At 49.3% G+C, this 19,320-nt stretch overlaps 1 protein-coding gene across 2 annotated transcripts in view; it reads right to left on the bottom strand.

The window, feature by feature from the left end:
• Nucleotides 1-19,320, bottom strand: part of LOC144823535 (uncharacterized) — a 337,732-nt gene that overhangs the window by 231,114 nt on the left and 87,298 nt on the right. Inside the window, exon 5 of one of the 2 annotated variants that reach the window (XM_078682134.1) lies at nucleotides 847-957. In XM_078682134.1, coding sequence (XP_078538260.1) covers nucleotides 847-957 — 111 coding nt within the window. Of the gene's footprint in view, nucleotides 1-846; nucleotides 961-19,320 lie in introns of both variants that reach the window. The other variant, XM_078682133.1, reaches the window with a different exon arrangement.

Here is a 19,320-nt window from a genome sequence, read left to right on the forward strand (position 1 = left end):
TATCATTTCTCAAGGGAAGCTATTGGCTTAGCATGCTGCTCCAAACTATGTATCTGAGTACCTTTTCAAAAGCCAAAGTTCTACCAGCATGCAAACATTCCGAAACACATTTGGCTTCGTGCTCTGGTACAAGAAGAAGCAGAGGTTCTCACATGTCTCACTTGCTGAAATGGTGTTAAACAAGCACTGACAATACCAAATGACTCTCCTTGGCAATTTGGTGGGATGGTCATATTTTGAATTTATTTTGTATTGCAAGCATATGCCACAGAAATACAAAGAAGAAAATAAAGAAAACATGCCGCCACTTGAACATGGTGGCCAGGTCCTTGCAATAAAAAGTGTAAAAAGAAAGTAATCATTACATGTACTTAGCACATCACAGGAAAACACAATTCATAGTGGCACACAGAAAAGGCAGAGAAAAACATTTGCAAAGTAAAGTATTAGTCCACTAGCCCTTCACTGAAGTGCATTTCTTTTTAGGCAGATGTGCAAATGTGATCAGACAAACGGAGAGTGCAAGAGAGCCAATGGCTGAAGTGGGTTGACTCATTGCCCCATACTGTATGCTTCTGTGGGCAGAAGCAACATATGAATGACAGTCAGAAAACCAATGGATGAAGAATGCCGATTAAAAGCTCACTTAAGTATGTATTTGTTTATTTTTATTAATTATTTGTTTTTATTACATGAGACTTTTGAGTCAGCTAAAGTGTTGTCTAGGACAGATCTGAATATGTCGGAGACCCATGCAAATATGTTCAATCAATATCTTTGCTGAATTCAATAGGTGGCAGATGGGGACACTGTCTGCAAACCAAAAATTCATAAAACAACTCTTACCTATGTTATGGGCAGATTTACTTTCTCCTTCTACTCCACAATAAGAATCCACGAGACACGATTGAAACTCTTCTTTTCTCAAAACGTTTCCAGAATTAAGGATTGGATCCCCTGCTTAAAAAAAAACATGCAATTACTTCAAAGTTCAGGTTTTGGTTTCAGTAATTCTAAAGTCAATTTTACGGGAATATTGTGATCAGCAACAGCGGGCCAGGGTCAAATGGAACAAATATAGACAAAGGGATCAAAAAGGTCTAAGAGAGAGCAGACTTTAGATCAGGGGTTTCCAACTTGTTTTGTAATAAGAGCAACTTTTGTTCAATGGAAATCATCCAGAGTTCTATTATTAGTGTTGCAATAGTTACTGTATCGAACAAGATAACATTAGAGGCCATCCTATGTATTATTAGCAGCAATTCCACCTCAGTGGATCAGTCAGGGTGATATAAAAAAACACCAGTAAATAACAAACACTTCATCAATTTGCAATGGCTTTCAGTGGGTAGTACATGAGAGCCAGAGCTGCAATGCCCCTGGCACCAAAGTAATAATATTAGTAATAATTCTCTCCAATCACACAGCTTTAAATATATTTTGGTAATTTGCTCTAAACATCAGCTGATGAGTTCGGAAACAACAAATATTTTCACCTGGAATACATGGTTTTCAGTTTTGGGATGCATATATTATTTCAATTAAACAAGAACCTGTAATGTATTAGGCAGGGCTTCACAATGGAGAGCTACGTACAAGTGCCCCAGTAGCTCACCAGCTACTCTTTGGAGAAGCGTGGTTTACATATTTCCACATAAAGGAGCAGAGCAGAGCAGAGGGTAAGCGGTTTCTGGAGAGAGGGCTAAGCGATGTTCAAAATGGAGTCGTTTCATGATATAAGAGCAAGGACAATTACAGGAACTCCTCTTTCCAGGTGTGAGTGTTCACCATCTCCCTATGTGAAAACGCCTATATTTTGCTAAAATGTAAACAGAACAGAGTGTGTTTCAAGACCATACCTGCCAGTCTTTTTTGTTATTAGGGACATTGGAGTAACACCACAGTCTAAGTCGGTTGGTGAAAGATGAATTTGGTGAGCCTTCTTTTATGGAATTGTTTGGTTGACCGGACTTGTGTGTCACAAGGGAAGCCTCTGAAATGTGGTTTCTATAAGGCACATGCTATCTTTCTGTATGATGTTTTATTGGCCCAACATACAAGTCAACTGACCTCCCTGTGTTTCCACCTGGTGGTTCTAGATCTGTTTTGAGAAGTGGAATGCTCAGGGAAGCCACAGGGACTGCACAGAGATAGCTGTGATTGCATTCTACTCACTTCTCTTAATATGTATGCTGTCTGGTGGTGGCGCTATAGGTCTTTGGTTGGCACTTCCAGGGGTATTGTGGATCCATCCTTCAGTCTTGTGGACTGGGATCATGGCTCAGAATGATGACCAGATGGGAGGTTGTGTGAGGATGGCCCGCACTGGCCACTGCATCACCCTTTTCAATGCAGACTGCAATAATCACTTTCTCATATATTCTTGCTGAACCCTTCTCTACAGTTCACGGTGGCAGGTGCAGGTCCTGGGACTTTCTGCTGGCACCGGCTCCATTTCTGGTTGTGAAATGGGATTTTGGTGGGTAAGGTGAGAGATTTTGTTGAACCTGACAATGGGACCTAGCAGTGTAGGCAGCCGGGATGGAAGTAATGCCCGTTGTAGGGTTGAGTTTCCCATGTGGCTTTCTGCGAGCACTGACTATCCAGACATGAGGTCAAAAGTAAATCTAGCCTCCAGGTTAAACACAGTCAAGGCTCAAGTGTTAGTATGGTAGGAAGCTGTTCAGAGAGCAGAGGATTCCTGTGGCCTAGGATCAGGCTGTTAGGCACCAATGCTTTCTTGACTCAGTCATTAGCGATAATGTGAAACCTTGTACCAGAATTTTAAATATATATATATATATTTTTTTTTTAAGAGATTGGAATGCTTACGTTTATCTGCTCTGCTGTACCACAAACATCATTTAGGGAAAACACGCAACCTAGACAAGAAGCCCTTCCTCAAACACTCCTTTCTGCCTTGCTGAAGCTTATTATGTTATTTTACCTTTGGGCATTAAGGGCTTTCAAATCTCCTGGCAAAATCAGCAGGTGTATCTCGGACCCGGTCCCTTAATGTTTCCACTTCTGTTCTAACCATCACATACAGTATACCAGTTTTAGATCTCTCTTCCACCTTCCCCCTTGAAGATGCCCTCTCAGCTTTGAGCAGGAGCTGGAGTGGTGAGTGCTATAGATACAAGGCGCTCTTTTTCTTCAGACTTGAGCACTGAGAGTCCTGGTATGGTAAGTAAGGGTCAAGGGAAAGTGCCCTACATATTTACTCTGTGATTAACCTGCTGTTGATCATAGTTCTCCACCTCCCTCCATGGATCTTGTGGGGTTAGAAGCCACATATCGATGGTGCTATGGCCTCTATCCCCATTCCTATACTCTGTAGTTTTAGACCTTGTACTGTTGCTGGGATGCACATTTTGAGACACTTTCAACTAGATACAACAGCTGTGCTTTAACCCCTTTGACGCTCATGACGAGCTGGGCTCGTCATGAGGTAGCCTCCTCGCACGCTCATGACGAGCCCAGCTCGTCATGAATAATGGGTTTTTTAAAACATGAGCACAGGAGCGGAATTTCGCTAGCGCTCATGTGGTTAAGTGGGGTGAAAATGGTGGTCCAAGAGTACAAGTCTTGCTTTGGTGTTGAACGGTCACAGTGAATATGATGGTGAGAGAACTCTCTCCCTCTAAGTATGGTAGGACATTGGGCTGCTAAAGAGGTGCTACGATTCTTCAAAAGTATCACATGGTATTGACAGTACTGGCTTTAATCCTGGGGGTTCAGAATGTCACGACCCAAATGCTGCCCTGTGAACTGATGGAGGGTGGGGGGCGAGGGGGTTTTAGGGGCTTGCGGAGGTTCGAGTTTACCGAATTGTGTGTTGGCGCTGCGGCCAGGGCGACTGACGCTGGAATCTGGGGATCAGGGTTCGATCCCCGGATCCGGCGGCAGGTTAGCCCAGCACCATGCGACTCTGGGCAATAGCTTGCTTAATCTTCCCGACGGCCCCCAGCGCCTAGAGACCCTAACGGGTGATTGTGCGCTATACAAATGTGGATTATTATTATTATTATTATTGATGCTACATTGTGTAATGCTTGCTGTCACTGTTATTCAGGTTGCTTTTCTTGCAATAAAATATATTTCTAAAAAGACAAAAAATGTTTCAGATGGCTGGGGATAATCCTTAATGGGAGTTTAATCTGAGGATCAAGGGCTTCAGGTCAAGGATGGTTGGTCCGCTTTGCTGAAAAGTTGCTCATTTATGACAGAGAAATGAGCTGTGTTATGGTTCACTTCTTCTTTCATTATGTCTTGCACATACACCTGCTGATTGGCCATGGGAAAAGTGGTATCACTCGGTGTATTATGGCCTGCCAGCATGTGTTGGAGTAAAGTGAGAGGAGTTAGTAGCCCCATAGTGAATATTCACACCATCTTGGACTATGCTAACTTTCTTCAGTGCTCTACTTGTGGAGTCTCCACTACATGCTCCCTGCCACCTTTGAAAAATACGTAGCGGGTGTGAGAAAGTGCCCTCTTTCTTTTATGGTATGCCCCCACTTTTTGCTGAATTGCTGATGTTCTTTGACTGAGTGTGCCCTGGGCTCCTGCTAATCAGGTACCCATGGCCTATGCTCCTTTCCTAAAACTGCATTGAAGCCTAAACCCAATTGGCATCTCTGGCCACATGTCAGCTCCTGGTAAATGGTACCACAGGTACCCAGGGCACGGTGACCAGAGAAGACCTATAAGGGCTGCAGCACTTATTGTGCCACCCTTAGAGGCCATGTACCCTGACACTCACACACTGCCTTTGCACAACCACTCCCTACCTCAGTCACCCCTCTAGCTGGATGCCCTATGCCAGTGGTGAAGGTGCAGGTGCATGAGCCCTTTACCCCTACAGTGCTCATGTCTATTCCTGGGCACTGTAAGTGCAGTACTGCCATTAAGAGTATTCGGTGCTGGGAGTTTGTCATTACAAACTCCACAACACCATAATGGCACTGAAGACTGGGAAGTTTGGTATCAAACCTCTCAGCACATTAAACCCACACTGATGCCAGTGTGGGATTTAATGCAAAATGCACAACAGAGGGCATCTTAGAGATGCCCCCTGAAACTCGACAAACTTCTAGTGACCTGACTGAGTGGCTGCCTAGGCTGCCACCACCAGACATGTTTCAGGACCCCTGGGTCGAGAGCTGCTGCTCTCGGGGGGCTGAAACAATGCACATCCTGGGACGAGGTGCCAAGCCCCCTCCCTCAGGATGGGAAGGGTTCACGAAGGAGAAGCTTCCAAGGCATGCCGCCTTTGTGACCCTCTCCAGACAAGCAACTGGTCCCCACTGGTTCTACCCCCCACTTTGGGCGGGAAAAACAAGTGAGGAAGAGAGGTGTGCCCACCTCTGCCTACTCCATCCCTCAGGTGGGGAAGGCGAGGTGAAGCACAACCTCGAGTCCCCGCCATATTGAGGATGGTGGGACCCAGCCAACCAGAGAGAGGCTCCTGCCCCCCTCCCACTGGACAGTGGCAGAATAGGGGGTGTACCCACCCCAGGGAAGGGACACATTGGTCCCTGCCCTTTACCTTCCTGTAACACCCCTAGATTTAGTACTTAGGGGGCACCTTAAACCCTCCTTCCTCAGATCCAGAAACGACAATAAAAGAAGATAAGAAGAAGGGCGAAGAGCTGTACAGAGCTAACAAGAGGACGACGTCCACTGACTTGGCCCCAGCCCTACAGGCCTGTCTCACCTCAAACCTGCTCCTGCGAAATCCAGTTGTGTCCTGCAGCCAGCAACATCAAGAACTGCGGAGGTCCTTCTGGCCTTCACTTCAAAGACTGAATCTCCTGTAAACACCGGACTTGTTCAAACTACAGCTTCTGGTGCCGGGCAGAGACCGCGAATCCAGCCCACTCTGCACCCACCGAACCAGGCCCGAGGTCGAGTGGAAAAACACCACGAAGAGGTCACCCCGGCGATCCTGACCGAGATTCGGCGATGCCGACCTGCCTCAAGGCTCCAGCCGACCACTGCAGCCTAAATCCAGAAGGCCCCCCCTAACCGCAACACGGAGCTGGTAAGAAGATCCGACCCCAAAAGGCAACTCTGTACCCGATGACCCACGGCCTTGTGTGCCCAAACCGACGGTGCCCAGCCAACCCTTAACTCCCCAACTTACCTCTCCAATGGGTGGTCGCAGCCAGAAGTCCTTCGTCTCGCTGCCTGCAGTGCTTTTGCAAACCAGAGGTTCTCCATAGAAAATAACAGGGCGCTTGATGTCGAAACAGCACTCTGCACCCGGCCGCCCCAGTGGTGCTAATGGTGCACCTTTTGTGTTACTTTGTTTCCCCATTTGCCCTGACCTTAACCCTAGGAGCTTTACTCCCACAACCGAGTGGCCTGCTTTCCAGCAGCCACAAACCGGAGGCCCCCTATCCCCCATTGGATAACATTGGGGCACACCACTCTGCACCCGGCAGCCCTAGTACCGCTGAGGGTGCAACAACAGTGCATCACTGACCCTGGGGGACCGCTGAGTCTAACCCCAGAACCTTAACTCCCACAGTTGTTTACTTACCTGTGAACCGTTAACCTGTTTTCCTCCCATAGGATAACATTGACGCTTTTTCTCAAAAAAGTTTTTAAGCGTGGAGTTTTGAAATCTAAAATTATTCCTTAAAAATCGCACAAACAACCAAACGTGTTTACTCACCTGTTTTCAGGAAATGTCCCAGTACTGAATCTAGGTACCCAGCACTGAGTTAGAAAAGTAACATGAAAAGTAACTTACCTGCAACTTACTGTAAAAGCCTATTAATTTCAATGTACTGCTCCAAAAAGTTTCAATAGTGTGGAGTTTTGAAATTTGAAAATATTCTTTAAAAATCATGCTAATACCCAAAACGTAATTACTTACCTGTTTTGAGGAAATGCCCCAGTCCTCTATCTAGGTATCCAGCACTGAATTAGAAAAGTAACGTAAAAAGTAACTGTAGGAGGATGGATATCTGACTATGGTTACCCCAGATTTTTTGCCTTGTGTTTAGCTGGTTTTAGACTTAGTTGGCCTGGGACCCTGCTAATCAGGGCCCCAGGCTATCTGCTCTCTCTGTAAAATGGACTCCATGTACCCTAGGTACATAACTAATTGGATATTGAGTCACCTTATCAGCCCCTGTACAGTGTACTATAAGTACCCAGGGCATAGGTGCACCCAAGGTCTGGGCTGCAGCATATCTTTTGCCACCCCTGGCTGGCCATCCAAACTGACACAACTGGCTGATCACTCAGCGGGGGCAAGGTCGTGTAATCACCCCTTGCTTAGGTATAGTATTCCCATATCTACCTTTACATATAGACACATATGCACCTATAAGTCAACCACGCCCACTACTGGCTAAGTTCCTCCATTTCCAGGACCGCGATGCAGTACTACGGCCCGCCAGACGTACAGGTCCGCTCCAGGTTGAAAATCAACATGTGATGATCTTCCCGGATTACGCAAGGGCAGTGCAGAAGTTAAGACCATCTTTCCTGGCGGTGAAACGCCGATTGCGAGCAAATAACATTCAGTACTCCCTGCTGTTTCCAGCCCGCCTCAAGGTGTTACACGTGGGTACCGCGCACTTCTTCACAGACGCTGCGGAGGCGTGCGATTGGGCGGACCACCATTGCACTCTCGACCCTCCGACAGAAGCACTGCGTGGGCGCACCCAACAGCCAGCACGTAACAGCAACAGTGCCGCGAAGTCTCCATAACAGCAGATCCCCCAGAGCTGGAGGGAGCCCACCGGTCGCCCCGCGCTTGAATCCCCGGATTTGGAACAAATCATGCAGGAACGTCGCAAGGCACTCCAAGCAGTGACTAACCTGGGGACCCCCCGACCCGAAGAGGACGCGGTGGGAATCCCTCGCCTTTTTGCTTCCGGAAGTGAGGAGGACAGCAACGAAGCCCGCTCCTCGGCGGACTCTATCACCTTGACACCGGCTCTTCTACGAACAGACGACACCATCTCCTGAGGGACCTGGCTCTGCAGTCCTGGCACGCCCCTGCCCGGACGGACTGATGGAAACAGCCCCTCCAGATTACGGGTGGCCCCCCAGCCAACGCCACAAGATGAACGGCCCACCACAATCTCAATCATAATCTCATAAGACGAACAACGATCCTACCAACGCCCCAGCGGACCCAGCCTCGCAGATGCGATCCACCACCCCCACACATTGACTGTTTACTCTCCAGTTTTGTGAGAGCTCGTTTGGACGTATCGGACCCACCGATGTGTCCCAGGTATTGGGACGGTTTCCCCACCCAGTTAAATGTTTTGTTTCCCCGATTTCCCTCCACCCTGCGCCACAAAGGGGGCACAATATTCAGCGACACCAGCACAACTAGACGGGCGGAGATGTCAGTCTTCCACAGGACCCACAGGGCCAGGCAGTACGGGCCGCACTTAACCACCCCACACAGCGTCCGCCACGAGAAGCCGGCCTTGACTCTCAGATTTCCCCATGCCAAGCGCGGACGTTAGCATCTTAACCCTGAACGCAAGGGGTCTCCACGCGCCACGCAAGAGGTAAGCTACCTATGCATACATTAAGCGCCAACAAGCACACATTGCACTCCTACAGGAGACACATATCACAACCCCTGAAATAGACAAACTGCGGACCCGATGACGCGGCACCATATGCGCCACGTGTTACTCAGCTTTTGCACGTGGTGCGCTAATCTGGATACGCCCCGGCACTCCATTCATGGAAACACTCAGAGCAGTGGATAGGGAGGGCAGGTACGCTTTGCTAGAGGGGACGCTAGATGGACCACTCATTCTGCTAGGTAGCATATACGCACCAAATATCTAACAGGACAGGTTACGTCGATCCCGTGGATCCTAGGGGGGGATTACAATTGCGCGCTCGACATCGCTCTCGACAGATCACACCCACCCCCCGCACACTCTCCGGCCATCAAACAGACAGAGCGCTTCCGTCGCTGGGTGACTCACTGGGCGCTAGAAGACGTATGGAGAGCACATTATCCTCAAACACGGCTCTACTCATTTCACTCCATTCCCCACAATTTGCGCGTCTGTTTAGATAGATTCCTCTGCACCTCGACACTGCTCCATAAAGTTCAGCACACAGATTACCTAGGGCGCGTCCTTTCTGACCACGATGCACACATAATGCGCATGCAATGGACACCTCCCCGCCCTCTGGTACCTACATGGCGCCTCCCCAGGGACTGTTTGGCAGAACAGGTATTCCGACATGACCATACGCATAGCATCCAGGAATATTTCACCCACAATGCAGGATCAGCCACCACCAGGTTAGTCGAATGGGATGCTTTTAAGATAGTAGCCAGGGGGGAATGTATATAACAAATAGTGGGGGTGCGCTGCACATTGGAACGCACGCTCACTGACATTGAACGCACGCTGGCGACACTCACAAAACGGGAAGATGCCGTTACTGCAGCGGTGACCCAAGTAGCGGAGGCCAGAACGAAATACTCTACTGCACTCGCAGACTTGCGCAAGTATAACTTCAGGGCCTACGCCACACGCATGCACAAAGAACGGGACAAGACGGGGACACTCCTCGCATGGGTGGAAAGCAGGACACAGACACCAAACCCATCACTGAGATTCTCACCACCTCCGGGGATCTAGTGCGCTCCCAAATAGACATACTAACAGCTTTTCAACACCACTACACTGCGGTCTATGCCACCCCGCCACGTCTCCGACAAGACTCGATAGATCACTTCCTGGACCCACTGCAGATCCCGAGCATTTCGGACGCAGACAAGGCCGTGTTAGATGCAAAAATAACAGCCACTGACATTTCGGGCGCGATCTGTGCATTGGCCCGACATAAGGCGCCAGGTCTGGACGGTTTCCCCCTCGAGTTCTATGGCACGTTCTCTACCATCTTAACCCCTCGACTGACGGAGGTGTTCGCGGCCGCATTTGAGTGCGGTGAACTCCCAAGCTCCCTACGCGAATCGGTCTTAGTATTGTTTTTTAAGCCCCTCCGAGACCCACAACAACTGTCCTCTTACCGCCCCATAACACTCCTTTCCGCGGATTGCAAAATCTTGGGGAAAATCCACGCTAACCGATACGAACAAATACTGCGTCCCCTGATCCACCCGGACCAATGTGGGTTTGTCCCCGGCAGGAACACGTCCCACAACATTAGACGGCTGTTCCATATCCAGGATCAGGTCAAGGACCAGTACCCCCATGCGGCCTGTGTAATCCTCGACCTGGAAAAAGCCTTTGACACCTTAACGTGGCCCTACCTCTTTGCTGTCATACAACGTGCGGGAATCGGTCCTACTCTTCTCCGCTATACGCACCTGCTGTACGCTAATATCACGTCTCGGGTCAGACTCGGTCGCTACATCTCATCTCCATTCCGAATCGGGAGGGGCACTAGACAGCGTGGCCCCCTGTCCCCTTTAATCTTTGCCCTAGCGGTGGAGCCCCTAGTGATCCGCCTGCGTGGCGAGGGAACTGCATGGGGCATACCCATAGCGGACACTATCCACTGCGTGTCCCTCTACGCAGACGATCTCCTCCTGTACATCCAAGAAGTTACTATGGACTTAACACCCATATGGAGGACCCTCACGGAATTCGCAGGGGCATCCGGGTTGTGGGTGAATTGGGAAAAATCTACGGTGTACCCACTACATCACTCCCTTGCGCCGCGGACGATCCAGATGGGCACGCAGACATTGACCTGGGACACAGGTGCCCCCCGGTACCTCAGGGTTCGCCTTTACCACTCCCCTGCCGACATGTATGAAGGCAACCATCGCAGGGTGTTAGCGGGAATCAGGGCATCGGTAGGTTTCTGGAAGAATCTCCCTTTGGCCCCGATCGGGCGGGTAGCAATAGCCAAGATGATAATTGTTCCTCGGCTGCTCTACTACTTTACAAAATTACCGGTTATTCCACCCCGGGCGTTTTTTTGGGAACTCGACGCGCTCCTTAGAACTCTCATTTGGGGGTCGGGTCGTCACAGAATTGCTCTCACTAAACTGCAGCTCCCCACTACACAGGGCAGTCTCGGGGCCCCGTCCTTCGAGTCATACTTCCTAGCGGCACAGCTCCAATGGCTGTCATACTGGACAGCGGGCAGACACGTCGGAGAAACCCGCACCCCGCAAGGGCCGGTCCCTACCCCCGAACTATGCCGCTTGCTACTCCCGGGCACCAAACCACGACAGACATACCCGCTACAGGTGACGGTAGCCCGTCGCTGCATGCACAGAATTCATCGCATGGCGCCCAAGGCCCCGCTCTACTCCCCTCGGCTGCCCCTGGTTGGCTGGCCCAAGCAATAGACCATTTTTGCGCCAGCCATGCTTCGCGCCTGGACAGACTGCGGACTGACAGAAGCAGAGGGGCTATTCCAGGACGTGCAATTGCGCCCCTACAACCTGCTGATGGCCGATTATGACCTTCCCTCGGGTCAATTCTTGACACATTGACGACTCATACACAACTTTCGCCCACACTGCGACCTCACAGTAGGTGAACCGGCAACACACCCGGTTATTCACACTATTCTATACATGGGCGCGGGGCGTCACCTGGTGACCTGGATCTATACAGCCATAAGGGAACTCGCGAACAAACCACTGCAGGACCTACGAGCCGCATGGGAAGACGACTGCGGGCGACAGTTCTTGACAGGGAATGGCTCCGAGCGCTAGAGTTCCCGAAGAAAGTGTCCTGGAACGCGCGTTTCAAAAACATACAATTCTACATTTTGCACAGGGCGTACCATACCCCAGCGCGCCTCCAGCGGTTCTATCCGGATACCATATTCCTATGCCCCAGGTGTCACTCCCCTGATGCGCACTTCCAACATATGTTCTGGGGCTGCCACACCCTGCAACACTACTGGACCACCATCCTCGACACGGTCCAAACACTCACTGGTCCAAGATTTCTTTATTCGGTATTTCAACAACACCATAAAAGTACATAATTCACACTATAAAAACATTTCATTATGAAGAAGCAGAAATAGACTAATCAAATATACATTATTCGGCCACATCCATATTTTCTCCATTTGCAATATCAAAGATCAAATTAATTTAGTAGACCTTAATCTTTCTGCAACCCTCAAAAAATTAATCACACAAAATAATGTCAGGGGGTCTTTTGACTCCTTTAAAAAACAAGGGCATCTCTTGCTGATCTTAAATTAACTTTTTTAAAAAGATGTATTAAAAAACAGCGTCTAGGTGCTTGATAAAATGGGCATAATAATACAAAGTGAAGAGTGTCCTGTGGAGATCGGTGATCGCAGCCATAGGGACCCTTTGACTCAACCGCATTAATGAATACCGCAGGTTCAGATAAAATATGATGTAGCAAGTTGAGTCTAAAACGCGTTAGTAAAAACCTGTCATGGGGGTTGTATACAAGGGAGAGATAGGGCTCCAACCCCCTGGAGGGTTTCACTGTCATATAGGCCTGTACAGTATGCTTACTACTTTCCCTCATTTCTCGTGACCGGGTGGTAAGTTTGGAGAGCTTATCAATTACTCTTGCTTGATCTTGTTTTGTAATACTCTGTGGGTTTGAAAACAAAATTTCCAAATCCAATGCTTTCCAAAACCCCTTTCACATATTTTAACCAGGGAATAGATATGCCTTTCTCACTCTCCAAGCAATCTGTAATAATCAACCGCGACAGATTGGCTTCCTGATTAACCCATCATTTTAGCCAGGCCATGAGGGGTCTGTTCCTCACCCTGTCCTCCAGGTACTTACAGCCAAGTTCCTCATGTACTATATATGATGGTACAGATTGGGGGTACTTTAAGCAACCTCCTTAAATATTTGTTTTCCTTGGTCTGTAAGCTGGTTGCATTACCCATTCCCCATAACTCTGCCTCGTACACAACCTTTGCAACAGTGATCGAATTGTACATGGTCAGCATTTGTTCGGAGGCCCAGTCTGCGCCCAAAATTCATAACCGCTCCTGAGCTCGCTGCCAGCTTACTGCCATGTTCGTCGATCAGCGGTTTAAAATTCAGATTTCTATCAAATAAAATGCCCAAATATAAAAAAGTCTGCACTTTTACCAGACTTGTGGCGCCAATTTTATAATTAAATTGTTTGCCTATATGTTTTGGGCCTAGCTCCATTATATATGATTTTGTCAAGTTGGCAGATAGGTCAAGGCTAGACATGAACTCCACAAATCCGTCAATCAGACGTTGCAGTCCTACTGGCGTTCGGGCCAGCAGGACTGCGTCGTCCGCATAAAGCAGAACTGGAAAGGATCTGCTTCCTATTCTGGGCGTATCTGCTTTCAGATTTAATAAAAAACGTTCTAGCCCATTGATGTAAATGGAAAATAAGAAGGGTGCAAGTATGCACCCTTGCCTCACCCCGCTTGTACATTTAAAAGGGTCTGTCTGGTCGCCCTCCAGATTATACCTCACTGATGCTGATGTATTCTGGTGAAGGTTCCTCAGAATAGAAATAAGGCCAGCATCAACCCCCAGATCAGATAATATTCCCCAGAGCTTCGATCGATTTACACAATCGAAAGCTGCTGCCAGATCCATAAAGGCTAAGTAAACTTTCTCCTGTCTAGCAACTGTGTATTTCGTGACCAGTAAAAATAAGTTTAGACACTGATCTGTCGTGGACCTCCCGGCCCGGAAGCCATACTTGACTTCTGTAAGGATGCTGTTTTCTTCTTCCCATTCCATTAAGCGGTTCAGGATAGCCCTACCCATTACTTTGGCTGTTACATCAATTAAAGAAATGGGTCTATAGCATTTAGGGCTGTCTCTGCTACCCTTCTTAAAGATTGGTACTATGGTCGCAGTTGACCATGAGCGGGGTAAACCCGATACTATGGCCTCATTTACAACTCTTGTAACTACCGGGCCCCATAGTTCTATGTTACTTAGGAAAAGGTCTGGTGGGATCCCATCGGGGCCAGGGGCTTTATTTTCGTGCAAGGCCCTTTATGCCCCCCTCGATCTCTTTTAGGGTAAATTCGATCCTCTCAGCTACGATATCCCTATGTTCATCTTGCTCATCTTCCAGCATGGTCCCTTTGTTGTATAGAGCACTAAAATGTTCCACCCATTGTGCTGGGAGTACATTTGTTGCAATGCTGGGGCTATCCCCATCTTGAAAACAACGTTTATTAATTATTTGCCAGAACCTGGTGAGATCTCGTTTTTCCGCAGCCTCACGTAGATCTTCCCACGTTTCAGTTTGAAGAGCTAGCTTACGGCGCCTTACTTCTTGCTTGTAGTGTGTTCTAGTCAAGTCAAGTCAAGTCATAAAATTTATATAGCGCACTACATACCCAGAGGGTTTCAAGGCGCTTAGGAAGGGGAGGAGGATTATTTGTCAAATATCCACGTTTTAAGCTGCTTTCTGAACGCTAGGTGATTCTGGGTGAGGCGAAGGTAAGCGGGGAGTGAGTTCCATGTTTTGGCAGCCAGGTATGAGAAGGATCTGCCTCCCATGGTGGTCTTGTTGATGCGAGGTACAGTGGCGAAGGCTAGGCTGGAAGAGCGAAGTTGGCGGGAGGGGGTGTAGGACAGTCGAGAGTTGAGGCAATCTGGTCCGATGTCGTAGAGTGATTTGTGTGCGTGGGTAAGCAGACGGAAAGTAATCCTCTTATTGACGGGTAGCCAGTGGAGGTCTTTAAGGTGACCAGAGATGTGTTCGTTGCGTGGGATGTCTAATATGAGCCTGGCTGAGGCGTTTTGGATTCGTTGTAGTTTCTTCTGGAGTTTAGCGGTGGTACCTGCGTAGAGGGTGTTTCCGTAGTCCAGTCGGCTCGTGACTAGAGCGTGGGTGACTGTTTTCCTTGTTTCGGAGGGGATCCAGCGAAATGTTTTTCTGAGCATGCGAAGAATGTTAAAGCAGGAAGAGGATACGGCGCTGACTTGTCTGTTCATTGAGAGTGAAGAATCCAGGATGACGCCAAGGTTCCGTGCGTGGTCTGTCGGGATGGGTGCATTTCCGAGGGCTTCCGGCCACCAGGAGTCGTCCCATGCAGAGGGGGATTTACCTAAGATGAGGACTTCTGTTTTGTCTGAGTTCAGTTTCAGACGGCTTTGTTTCATCCATTCGGCGACTTCTTTCATTCCTTCGTGTAGGTTAGTTTTGGCGGTGCTGGGGTCCTTGGTGAGAGATAGGATCAGTTGAGTGTCATCCGCGTAAGAGATGATGTTGAGGTTGTGTTGGCGGGCGATGGCCGCGAGGGGGCTCATGTATACGTTGAAGAGGGTGGGACTGAGTGAGGATCCTTGTGGTACGCCGCAGATGATTTCAGAGGCCTCGGACTTGAATGGTGGGAGGCGGACTCTCTGGGTTCTTCCGGTGAGGAACGAGGTGATCCATTCCAGTGCCTTTCCTTGGATTCCGATGTTTCTGAGGCGTTGTAAAAGGGTGCTGTGGCAGACTGTGTCGAAAGCTGCAGAGAGGTCGAGGAGGATGAGGGCGACTGTGTCTCCATTGTCCAGTAGAGTTCGAATGTCGTCTGTTGCTGCGATGAGGGCGGTCTCAGTGCTGTGTTTGGCTCGGAAGCCAGATTGTGAGGGGTCGAGTGATTTGTTGGCTTCGAGGAAGGCGGCGAGCTGGTTGTTGACAGCTTTCTCGATGACTTTGGCCGGGAATGGAAGAAGCGAGATGGGGCGGTAGTTTTTGAGTTCGGTGGGGTCTGCTGTTGGTTTTTTCAGCAGGGCGGTGAGTTCAGCGTGTTTCCAGTCTTCTGGGAAGGTAGCGGAGTTGAAGGAGCAGTTGATGACGTCTCGGAGGTGCGGAGCTATGATGGAGTCTGCTTTGTTGAAGATGTGGTGAGGGCATGGGTCTGTGGGGGATCCAGAGTGGATGGAATTCATCAGGCGTATGGTGTCCTCCGTGGAGATTGGGTTCCAGGCGTTAAGGGTGTTAACGAGGGGAAGATGGTCAGCTGATGGTAGGGTGGGTTGGCTTCCGGGTTGTTTGTCAAAGCTGTTGTGGATGTCAGCAATCTTGTTGTGGAAAAAAGAGGCTAGGGAGTCGCAGAGGGTTTGAGAGGGGGTGATGTCGTTGGAGTTGGCCGAGGGGTTGGAAAATTCCTTGACGATGTTGAAAAGTTCCTTGCTGTTGTGGGCGTTGTTGTCAAGTCGATCCTTGAATGCTGTTTTCTTGGCTTTTCGGATTAGTTGGTGGTGAGTACGGATGGCGCTTTTGAAGGCGTCCTTGGTGCTGGTGGATGGGTCTTTTTTCCAGGCCTTTTCAAGGGAGCGGCACAGTTTCTTGGACTTCTTGAGGTCATCGTTGAACCATGAGGCCTTCTTGATGCCAAGTTTGTGTTGACGTTTTTTCAGTGGTGCTAAGGTGTCGGCGGTGTTGGATAACCAAAGGGTGAGGTTGGAGGCGGCTTCGTTGGCGTTAGAAGAGAGGGCTGGGGAGGTTTGAAGGAGCGATGTGGAGATTTGCTCCGTGGTGATTTTGTTCCAGTTTCTTTGTAGAGTTGGTTGGAGGTGGATGATGGGTTTCGGCTTGTTGTAGGTGAAGTGAACGCAGCTGTGGTCAGTCCAGAGGAGATTCGTAGTGTGGCTGAAGGAGACATGGTTGCTGGAGGTGAAGATGGGGTCAAGTGTGTGACCTGCGATGTGGGTGGGGGAAGTGACCAGTTGTTTAAGTCCGAGGTTGGCGAGGTTGTCCAAGAGGGTGGCGGTGTTGCGGTCGTTGATCTTTTCAAGGTGGAAGTTGAGGTCTCCCAGAAGGATGTAGTCTTTGGAGGGGAGCGCGTGTGGGGTGATGAAGTCCGTGATGTCTTCACTGAATTTTGCGCGGGGTCCTGGTGGTCTGTAGAGGAGGGTGCCTCGGAGTGTGGTTTTGGGGTCGATGTGGATCTGGAAGTGAAGGTGTTCGGAGTTAGCGAGGTTAGCGTCAGAGCTGGTTGAGATGCGGATTGATTTTTTATGGACGATAGCGATTCCTCCTCCTGTATGGTCGGTGCGGTCCTTGCGTGTGATCTTATAGTCATCAGGGATAGCGATGGCGATGTCAGGGGCGGAGGAAGCGTTCATCCATGTTTCCGTTAGGAAGGCGACGTCAGGAGAGATGGTGTCTAGTAGGTTCCAAAGGTCAATGGCGTGCCTGTGGACCGAGCGGGTGTTGAGAAGGATGCATTCTAGGTGGTTGGGGTCGGGAATCTGTGTTGTGGTCGCAGCGGAGATGTTGTCGGTGCCGCTAAATTTGCAGGAGAGGCAGGAGAACGGTCCATGGGTGCGTCCAGGAGCGGCTTGGACGCAGGTGGGGGCGCGACCGGGGTTAAGGGCTAGGAGGGTGGCGGCATCGTAGGTAACGCGGGGGGGCTGGGCAGCGCGAGGGGCAGGGGGACTGGCGCTGGGCGCGGTCCGGGCGCGGACGGGCGTAGACGGGCTTACCTTTGGCGCACCTTCGGCGCGGATTGGGCGCGGACGCTGCGCGTGAACGCTGCGCGTGGGAGCTACTGTCATATATGGATAGTGGGGGGGAGGGGCGAGGGCGTCTCAGCTGGGAGGCGGGGCGGGCTAGGTAGGAGCACAACAACAACAAAATGGAGGGCGCTTGGGGGGAATACAATTTACAGGTCGGAAAGTCGCGTTGGGAATCAGAGCAGTGCAACAATCAAAGCGGAGCACAAAGCGCACGGCAGGCAATAGAAATGACACAGTTTTAAGCTATAAGCGCTAATTAACTATACCGCAGCCAAAGCGTACAGCAGGCAATTGAAATTATACAGTTTTAAGCAAGAAGCGCTAATCAACGATACCACAGCCAAAGCGCACAGCAGGCGATTGAAATGACACAGATGTAAGCAGGAAGCGCTAATCAGGGATACCACAGTCAGAGGGAGCGACCACTCAGCTGGCAAGCGTCGAGTGAGTCACAGCGTTTCAAGGTAACGGAGCGCTGAAGTAGTCTACAGAGTGCAACCCTTAAACCATCTCTTGGTTTCTGTTTAAGGGCAGCTCTAAGCTTTCTCTGGGCCAGAAATCATCCCCTATCAAACCATCTCTGGTTGTGTTTTTCCTTCCCTTTCCCTGTCACATGCATTAAGCAATCCACTAGCCTGCCCATCTCCTCAAATGCCTCAACCACCTGTGGCCCTTTGTACTCTGGGTTTAGGCATACCTCCAACTGCTGTTTCCCTTTGGAGACTAGGGACTTCTAAAAACATACACTATCCATTATAGCCCATTTTAGCCTTCTACCTTGGTCTGTAACCGTCTCCCTAACGTCTTGGGGTCTCATCTTTTTTCATCTATTCACTTTAGCCACTGCAATGCTCACTGTAAGAGGGTTATGATTGCTAAAGCCACTGCAATCGATGTTAAATCGTAAAACTCTCTCTTTAAGTAAGCGGGAAACAATGACAAAGTCAATATATGAGCTACATCCTCTACCTTTAAAGGTTGGGTTGACCCCACTTTTGGGGTTAAAGGATAAAAGATCCATTGAATGGGACAGATCAAAATTATTCATAGTCCCGTTGAGATTAGCTCCATCTATTGTGTGGTCAAAATGAGCACCCTCCACTAGATTACACGATGCCCAATTTTCCTTAAATGGAATCAGCCGAGGACATAAATGGCAGTTAAAATCACCTGCAGTTAAAAACAAGGGAGCTTGGGCATTTTCCGTCTTTTCAATCTGGATTCCCAGTTGAATCTCCAACTCCTCCCCTTCAGAACCTCCAATATTATAAAAATTAACTATAATCAGATTGAGATCCCTGGTTTTAAACTGAACTGCGAGCATACAGTCTGATTTCCAGTTCAGATCTGTCCAAGTCCCATCTAGGGTCAGATGCGCCCACAGAGCGAGACCTCCTTTCGCTCTACCTGCCCTAGATCTTACAGACGGAATCCCAAACAACTTATATCCCTCAAGATTAAAGTTAGTTGGGTCAACTTCCCATGTTTCCTGAACACAGATTACATTAAATTTATTTACATAGTCCAACCATTCCTTATTATGAAATTTAGTTGAAAGTCCCGCCACATTCCAAGAGAGCAGGTCTACGGTGTTCCACTCATTCAGTTTTACAGATCTCCTGGCAGGCAGACACCCCTCACTAGATTTACCCACAGTTATTATTCCTTTTGGTGAAGTTCTTCTAGTTTCCCCTTCTAGTGTGTTTGACTATCAGTCACAGTCTTCTAACCCTGACAGAACCCCAAACCTAGGGGCCGATTAGGATGGCGGACGGACTTGCGTCCGTCCGCCATCCCAGAGGTGGAGGGACCGTCCGCATGGGCTGTGGCGGTCCCTCCGTGCAAATTAGGATGTGACCCGCCA

This window comes from Lissotriton helveticus, chromosome 3_1 (genome assembly GCF_964261635.1).
Source record: "Lissotriton helveticus chromosome 3_1, aLisHel1.1, whole genome shotgun sequence".
Taxonomy (NCBI): domain Eukaryota; kingdom Metazoa; phylum Chordata; class Amphibia; order Caudata; family Salamandridae; genus Lissotriton; species Lissotriton helveticus.